At 31.1% G+C, this 9512-nt stretch overlaps 1 protein-coding gene across 11 annotated transcripts in view; it reads right to left on the bottom strand.

Moving 5' to 3' along the window:
• LOC120769450 (sodium/hydrogen exchanger 6) overlaps positions 1 to 8713 on the bottom strand; it is a 28258-nt gene extending 19545 nt beyond the window's left edge. For 10 of the 11 annotated variants that reach the window (XM_040096443.1, XM_040096453.1, XM_040096445.1 and 7 more), the window contains exons 1-9: positions 7957 to 8712; positions 3118 to 3242; positions 2851 to 3045; positions 2488 to 2777; positions 2287 to 2428; positions 1210 to 1518; positions 1030 to 1141; positions 811 to 964; positions 685 to 736 (exon numbers count right to left, since the gene is read on the bottom strand). In XM_040096443.1, coding sequence (XP_039952377.1) covers positions 685 to 736; positions 811 to 964; positions 1030 to 1141; positions 1210 to 1518; positions 2287 to 2428; positions 2488 to 2777; positions 2851 to 3045; positions 3118 to 3242; positions 7957 to 8410 — 1833 coding nt within the window. In that variant the 5' untranslated portion in view covers positions 8411 to 8712. Of the gene's footprint in view, positions 1 to 684; positions 737 to 810; positions 965 to 1029; positions 1142 to 1209; positions 1519 to 2286; positions 2429 to 2487; positions 2778 to 2850; positions 3046 to 3117; positions 3243 to 7956 lie in introns of all 11 variants that reach the window. The other variant, XM_040096444.1, reaches the window with a different exon arrangement.
• Positions 8714 to 9512: the final 799 nt, after the last annotated feature.

Raw genomic sequence — 9512 nt, 5'->3', positions numbered from 1 at the left:
TTTTTAATTTATATTAATTTTGTGGTTTATTTTTTTTTTAATTCTTACAATTATTTTTAATTTTTATTATTTTTTATAATTTTAAAATAAAAATATAAATAAGTTTAAATAAAAAAATCAACTTTATTTATTGCTTTTAATTTATATTCGTTTAAGTTTTTTTTTTATTTATTTATACTTTTTTTAAATTATTATTGAACCTTCTTATTTTTATTGCATTTTATTATTTACATTTTTTTTTTTTGGAAAAATTGTGCTACCTTCATAATAATTTAAGTATATAAACATTTTTTGTATTTTAATTATTTAATTAGCTGGCTTTTTTAAACAACATGCTTTAAATTGAGCTCCACAAACTCGATTAAATTTTTTTTCTTCCATATTATTATTTTCACTCAACACACACTTAAACGCGGCAATACAAAATATTTTAGAATTCAATACGAAATGTATTTAATTTCAATTGTAAATTCTTATCGAATGCCATATAATATTAGCAGTAATTTCAAATGATAAATTATTTAATGAAAAATATTTAAAAAAATTACAGGCGCATCAAAGCAAACAGCTGCAATTCATTTACACACAATCAATGATGCCAGACAAATTAATTAAAACGTAACCCAAAACCAATTGCAGAATTATGTTACAAGAAAAAAATGCAAAATAAAGCGTAGTACTCACACTGCGTACACGATAATTATTTAGCTGTTCAGTCTCTTCATCAACACCAACACTGCGGAGTAAGAAATTAAATAAGTATATCTTAGTACACATTTTGATTTCTATAATAACAGCATAAAAACTTACGGTATTTTAAGCCAATTAAGCAAAAAATTAGATGCGCCACCTTGTATGACGACCGTAAAAATCACAATTAACGAGGTTGCAGTCAACATAGTTTGACGTGCCTCTGAAACGGTGTTGCGTATGGCCAAGGCAAAGGACATGGCACCGCGCAAGCCTATAAAATCAATAATTTTTATGTAAACAATTACGGTTGTTAGGAAGTCAGACGCGTTATTATACCTGCAAAGAAAAGCATGTGCTGGAAATTCGACGAAATTTTCGGTTTACGGTTCAAGTTTAACAGCCAAGATAGCGGATAGATGTTAACGGCGCGTCCAATAGCAGCAGTGACCTGTTTAGTTCGAAAAAATAAAAATAAATTTATTGGAAAATAACAACAAACGTTTGCGCTGTACTTACAAAACCAGTTATAATGAAGACAGCATCGAAATGATGTTTCGGAAAGGTGAACATTGAAACGCCAATATATGAAAAGATGAAATTTTCCGCCAAGAAATTCAATAATTCGAATATTTCCTTTGTGCGTGTGCGCGAATTCTCCGAAAGATTGTTATAGGTATAATGCGCTTGGCAAATACCACAGAATAGCACAGCCACTACGCCAGTCAATTCCGAAGCTTCCGCAATAAGGAAAGTACTGTACGACATAAGCACAAAGAGCGCAGATTCGAGCAACGGGAATTCACGTACGCGTGTAAACTTAGTCAAGTGCAGTGGTAGTTAAGGAAATTTTTGTAAAAAGTGTGGAAAATATTGTAAAAAGAAAAAAGTACAAATATACTAATAAAAAAATTTTAAATAACAATAATTATATTAAAAGAAAAAATAATAATAAAAATATTAAAGAAATATATATATATATACATATATGTATATAATATTAAAAATACATATATATAAATATAAAATATTAAAAAATATATATATAAATATTAATAAAAATTACAAAATATTTATAAATACATATGTATGTATGTATTATGTGAAAAATATTGTAAAATTAAAAAGGTAAAAACATAATTAAAAATTTTAAAACAATAATAAAAAAAAACAAAAAAATATAAAAAGTATAAAAATATAAAAAATAACAAAAATATAAAAAAATAATAAAAATATTAAAAAAAGTAATGAATTGATTACACAATACAGTAGTAAAAATAAAAAAATATGTAAAAAAACATAGCTATTTTATAAAAACAAGAAACACATTAAAAAAAATAATCAAGAGAAAAAAGTACAAAAAAAAATTCAATTTTTTTCAATCAATCATTATATACATAAAAAAAATATAAATAAAGGTAAAACATGTTAAACAGTGATTTAACAAGATATAAGCATACAAATTTAAAAAAAATATAATAAACCAGGTGGCCTATTGAAAAGCACAATTTATAAAGGAAAATATAATAATGTGGAAAAAAGTAAAAATGAACAATTAAATAACTAAATTTAAGGACATTTTTTTGAAAAGGATATCAATGCCGTAAAACAGCCCATTGTTGCGCCAATCAATAATGACAGCATAAAAATACAAAAGAAATCGCTCAATGATCTGAAGAAGGCGTTTGTTTCGAAACCTCCTGTGCTCGAATAATGTTCGCCATAATTTTGTATAGCGCTAAAAGATAACACCATCATTATTTTTAATATTTTACTAAGAGACATTATTATAATTACCCGCTCAGCACAATGGCCACTGCATCGTTAAGTACAGATTCACCAAAAACCAGCGCATATAAATTTACGTCCACATGCAAATCATGGAATATTGCTAATATTGTTAGTGGATCTGTTGGTGATATCAAGGCTCCAAAATACAGCGTGTCCAGGAATGTGAAACTACTACTCAAATACTCTGGCATTAGTTTCACACAGCCGTACATAATAGCGCCGATTAGGAACGATGATAGAGTCGTGCCCAATATGGCGAACATCAAAATTGCGCCCAAATTGCGAAAAAAGTATTTCTAAAATGCGTTATTGAAACACAAATGAACAGATATTATTAGAGATTTACGTGGTAATTGAGTAACTACGCACTTTTTTGAGACTATAACCGGCATGAAATATTATTGGCGGTAGTATTATGTTGAAGAAGATTTCCGGATCAAATGTGGCCTTCAAATCGATTTCATTCTCATCCACATCGTATACAATGCCGCGAAAAACATATGCATATGTCTTATTCGGTATGGGATCTTTATCGGTGGTATTAGGTGCCAATTTGCCGGGAAACTAAAAACGAAACAAATAGCAAAATATATTTAGAAAAATATGGAATATTAAGTTTTATTTTTGTGCCGTTACCTTCATCCATAACGTATCGGGTGGCAAAGATTGATTAAATTTTGGATCACCTGCTGGATCAACTTCCAAGTGCACAAGTGGCGTCGAAGTGCCGGCATAGCGTATAACAGCGCCAACAATCAGTCCTGAGAAAGGATAAATATATAAAAAAAAATATTTTGTATAAAAAAGAGAAAAATCATAATATTTTTTTTTTGGAGTTGCCTTTAAAATATGGATGGGTTTTTTCAGTTTCAGTTTCTAAAAGAGTTTTGGCGAATGTTTATGCAAATACTTTAATTCGTTAAAGTATAACAGAACTAGGAACTGGAAATGTTGGTACTGCTGGTGTAGTAAATATATTTATATATGCAGATGTATTTTATTGGTTAAGCTTCATAAATTTTATACACGAATACGGCGAATATTGCATTCCGCTTATTAAATAAGCTTTTGCCGTTACTTACGGGAAAAATGTGAGTTTCTATGAATTAACCTAAACATTCCGTAAAAGTTATATTTTGGAAACTACGAAATCTGGATGAGCTGTATAGCTGTATGCTATAGTTTTCCGGTCTATCAATTTTTCCGGAGATTGTAGCGATGCCTTGGGTAATAATCTATGCCAAAATTCGTGAAAATAGGCAGTAAAATAAAAAAGCTTCCCATACAAGAACTTGAGTTTGATCGGTCAGTTAGTAGTTAGTATGGTAGCTATATACCGGATTTTCTAATAAATATGGTATGATTTCTAAGTGTCGCTTCGGTCAATTTTAATGTCATGATATGTATTTTTTCATTATATTCAGTAAAGTGGACACGATAAAGATTTTTTTAAGAAGATCATCTTCTCCCATGAGGATCACTTTAAACTGGTGCGAAGAAAATGTACAAATTATTTATGAACAACCATTACATTCAACTGATTTGAGTTTGATGTGCTTTTTGGTCTGATGGAATGGTACACGGACCGATTTTTCTTCTGGCCCTACCTGAACAATATATTCGGAGATTGTAACGTCGCCTAGGACAATAATCTATGGCTAATTTCGTGAAGATATCTTGTTAAATATAAAAGTTTGTCACACAAGGACATGCGTTTGAATGGTCAATTTCTATCGCAACTACAGCTGCATTTGCGGCAGTGGTTCGATATCGCCGATTCCGACATATAAGCAGTTTTTTTTGGTGAGAGAAGTACGTGTGCAAAATTTCAGATCAATATCTAACAGCTTGCGCAAGGCGGGTTTATGAAGACGAACGGACGGACGGGCATGACTAAATGGACTCAGCTCGTCATGCTGATACTTATATATGTACAGCTGTGGTCAAAATAATTGTAGTGCTACTGTGGCATATAATTTAGTGTTTACATATAATTTCTTATGTTGCCTTAGTTATTTGACGGTCTCATTAAAAAACTGTTCATAGATTAAAAAAAAAAGAAGCACTATAACTGTATAGCTTAGCAGTTGCTATTGAAATTTCGTATATTTTCATAAGTGTGAGTCATTAGGGCAGTCAAAATAATAGTAGTGCACAAATATGAAATATTTGTTTGGATAAACAACCTTCACAAAAGTAAGTATTGACATTGTTGATGTATATTTTTTTACTTTACTTGTAAAAATCTGATTCAAATATTGTCAGCAATTGGACGACTCCACAGCTTATTAGCGCGATCTTATAAAAAAAACTTATTACAAAAACTTATACAAACGGACTCCTGAAACACGTGGCCGTCGTCCGGCATTAACTGACAGGGAGGCTAAGCGCCTTTTGAACCTGTAACGAAAATTAAAAAAGAACTGGGTCTGGAGGCAAGTGCAGAAACAATTCGTAGACGTTTGCGAGATTGTGATTTAAAAGCTCATAGCTCAAGAAAACTGCCTTTGTTATCAAAAAACATGTGGATCAACGTCTGAAGTTTGTAAATGACCGATTCGATTGGCCCCTATCGAAATGAAGATACATTTTATGGAGAGATGAATCCAAAATCGTGCTAAACGGTGCAAGGGAATCTTGTCAATACGAAAGACGACCAACCAACTCGGAGTACAAACCAAAATACACCACCAAACTTAATAAAATACTGGACCCATTTTGATTTGGTCATGTTTCTCATTTGGTTGGGCCGATATATTGGTTTTGGTTTTGGCCATGGATCGAATTGTGCAGGAAGTAATGTTGTTCTTTGCCCGCGAAGAAATGCCGTTACTTTGGGTCTTTCAACAAAACAATGACCCACAGCAGTGGTTTCAGTAAAATAGGGTTAAGGTCGTGGAGTGGCCTGCACTCCAAACTTATAGAAAATGTGTGGTGTGACGTAAAGGAGGCTGTTGCCGATCTTACTAGTGAGAATATACTTCGGGAAACTGTTGAGCGTGCATGGAAATCAATATCAAACGCGCGATGTGAAAAAGTCATTGATTCAATGCTTCGGCGATGTGCCGCAGTTGTATTCAAGAAAGGGCACGCAAGTAAGTATTATTAAATATTTAAGTTAATATTACGATGAAAATAAGATTTAAATTATTATAAAAAACTTTTTACTCAGCAGAGTTATAATTACTATTATTTTGACTTTTTATAAATGCATATCCTTCCAAAATTAAATTTAAATTAAATTAAAATGAATTATTTTTTTAAGTTTTATTTTATAAATAGCATTTCAAAAAAATTCCTAAAATAAAAGGCAAAGTAAACATTTAGCAAATAACAAACCGCACTACTATTATTTTGCCCGCAGCTGTATATAATGTATACTGTACCCGGTTTTTATTGTTGTAGCGGCAGAATTTTACCCAGTTGACAGCCCTTGGCCGCATAAAAAATTCGGATCCGTTCCGGTTACATAGACCCGACTGTCGTGGGAACGGATAGAGTCTCCGATGTTTTTTTATAGTGTTACAAACTTTGTGGCAAACTTAATATACCCTCCTGTTCAGGGTATATAAATGTTTACATTTTTTTTAAGAGTGCATATTGCAAAATCGAGTTCAGATGTTATTCCAAGTGACCACATAATTATTTGCCTTATCATTTCTGTGAAGCCCTCATCAAAGCCGTCTGTTATTTCGCAAAATAAATATACATATGTATGTACATACTTACATACATAAACATGTTTGTAGCGTTAAATCTAAACAAATAATTTGTCAGATAGTACTGCTAAGTCACGTATGTACATATGTACGTCTTTATTACAGACTACAAATTATATTATATGAATGCACAACTAAACTTTGCTTGTACATATGTATGGATGTATATGACATTTATATTTTGAAGGCACATACATACATTCTATATAATTGAGTTACTAAGTTTATGATAACACTTTAAGCAAATTAAAGCTGGCGAAACAAATTCTGCCATTAGTCATTATCCGGAAAAAACCATTGAAGTAAATGTTTGAATGTACATACATTCATATACATACATATGCATGTATATGTTTTGAGTTACCACTACGGTGTCATTATAAAATTTAATACTGATACGCATACAACTTATTTAATGCGTCTAGGAAAATAATTAAAATTAGCGATTTCTTGCGATTCGTTATGCATTTGTCATATAACACTACAGACGATGTAGCAGTTTAGTTGATTTATTTAGTCATGTATGTATAAATATTGAAATTTTTAAGAATTTACACAGCTGCTAGTATATTTCTCGGAAAAATTCTATCAATTGTATGCAATTAATGAAAAACATTTTTATTTACAAACACAAGCTTTTGCATGCATAGTGGTGATGCATTTCAAAAACTCGTTTTTAATATGAAAATTATAAAATAATTGTTTATAGAGAAAAATTGTAATCAATAACGGACCATGTTATGATACTATCAAAAATTGTCACGCAAAATTGTTATGAAATTCTAAAATTATATTATGGGTATATGTTGTTCTTAACCCCCAAACTTGTAAAACTTCATACAATTTTTTGGTTTTTTTAGTAATATTTTATAACAAAGGTTGCTAGTATAAATTAATTTTCCTATTAAAAACACATACTCTTAAACAAAAACAAAAGCTAGAAATTGTTCATGAATTTCCACCGTATTGCACATATTTGGAATTAGTTTATTTATCTACAGGGTAAGTGCCTACGAAATCAAAAAATGTATATGTACATATACGCGCTAATTGAGGGCAGCTTAAATCATGTTATCAATGTCACGAAGAGTCTAAGTGATTAGGTTAACACCTTCTTTTGTGTTCTTTTATCAGCTCAAATTTGCGCACCCAAGCATATTAACCATATGAATGTATCATAACACCTTTATTGCTTGAATGTGAATTAAGGATTTTATTTGCACAATAGTGATTGAATTTTATTTGCTTATACTATTCTTATTGCCACTAATAATCTATTGTATAGAAGAAGTGGGTGAAGGGCATAAATGTGTTCAGAAAATGCTAACTTCGGCTGCACCGAAGCTAAAATACCCTTTACAAATAAAATAAAAAGGTTTTCCATACAGGGGTTTGAGTACCGTCGGTCAATTTGTATGACAGCTATGTATGTGATGTAGTGGCCCGATACTGACGCTTTTGCACACGAACATGTCCAAATCAAATTAGCTCGTCACACTGATCATTTATATATAGTATATATGTATGTCTCCTACGTGTTCTTCTGGGTGTTACAAACTTCGTGGCAAACTTAATATATTATGTTCAGGGTATAAAAAACACTTCTGTCACAAACGCAACATTTGATGAATCGATTTATTGTGCTGTAGTTAAAAGCTTCTTTCATTTAATTACGAGTACAATTGTAGGTTCGTGTTGATTAGAGAGGGGGCCGACATTACAGCAGTATATTGACATATGGAAGCTTAAAACTTACCATAAATAACGGCAAGACCAGTTTCGTGTAACCAGGAAACACGGTGATGCTTGAACAGCCAAATAGTCAGTACAGTTAGCGTCAGCAAAAAGGTATATACCAACAGATTAAGACTATCAATTCTATGTGTTAGTGTGGCCTTTGCGTCCAGCGCAATATCCGTTGCCGTTGCATTGGCGGTATGCGTTAGTGCTGCTAATAGTAGAAACGTGTAAATTACGTTTGATAAGCGGTCATTACCAAACCAAATGTGACCGACTTCTCCACCGCTATCAACATCAGCACTGTCTTTGCTGTTGCTGTTGCCCAATGAGAAACTATTTCGTAAAAAATTATTTCGATGTGTATTTTTTCTATGAAGCGGTGCTGTTGCGCCTTTAGCACACTTCTTATGGTGGCATGGTTTTGCCATTTTTATTGCCACAGGATTATATACTCTTTGACCATACGCCATAGTCAGAAATCGATTTTTTTATTCTCTGCTTGTAGAGGTTTTGGATATGAGTCGACGAATTTTCGAATTTCGCCACCCACACCTAGCCCCCTTTTGCGCAATTTATGTAATTATATTTCACAAAAATTTCTTCTACACAATTCTTTGAAATGTTTATATTTTTAGTTATTCACAACAAATATCACAATTTTGTTTTCGTTTTTACGCGATTACTCAGTCGAATGTTCTACGCAAATCCAATTCAGAAATGAAATCCTTCGTTCTGGACATTCGTATGTGTCTTTTCTATTATGCTTTTGACTTTATTCTGAGCTTTGACAATGTCAGCTTTTTCTTTTGTTTTCACAAGAGTGAGAGATTAGATGCAGCTTTCGTTCTTGTTGTTTCCATAACAGTCCAACAACAAATAATGTTTTTGTGCATAACTTGCTTTCGATTTTCTTTCTAAACAAACTATTCTCCATTTAGGGTTGATTAGGAAAGTAATAAAATTCTATAGGTAGTAAATGTTTTACGGAAAAATTTGTTTATGTTTATTTGCTTACATAATCTAATACTTATTTCATTTTAATAAATTCTGAGTCCTCTGTATTCTAGTAGAAAATTGGGAATCGTTTAATGAAGTAGGCAACGCAATGAGTAACTTAAATAATATGCAGAAGCTTAAGAGAGTTGAAAAATTGCAATTTTAAGTACTGTTTTTTTAGTATATTATTTTTTAAAATTAATCATTATATAAATTAAAAATTTGAAAAAAAAAAATAATATTAAAAGCAATGGCCTTTTTGTTGGTCCAGTTACAACCAAAGCTTTTTGAAATGACCATGATTAATTCTTCATTTCATCTAAAATAAATCGGACAAAATTTTTATTATTATTACTATTTTTTCATTGTTTAAATTAACAAACTGATGTCTTCTCGAAAATTTGTCATTATTTTTGAAAAAAGAACTTTTAATATTTTTACAAAATGTCAAAATATTTAAATTAAAAAGGCACTAGTATTTTGAGTTTGTAAAAAGCTGTCTAAAGTTCATTGCAATCTAATGTCCAGTTTTCGAGACATGGTAGTCACCAGTTTAAAATAATAGTTTTGAGAAAA

This window comes from Bactrocera tryoni, chromosome 2, assembly GCF_016617805.1.
Source record: "Bactrocera tryoni isolate S06 chromosome 2, CSIRO_BtryS06_freeze2, whole genome shotgun sequence".
NCBI lineage: Eukaryota > Metazoa > Arthropoda > Insecta > Diptera > Tephritidae > Bactrocera > Bactrocera tryoni.
The sequence above is the reverse complement of the archived record's forward strand: the minus strand, read 5'-3'. Positions and strand labels throughout refer to the sequence as shown.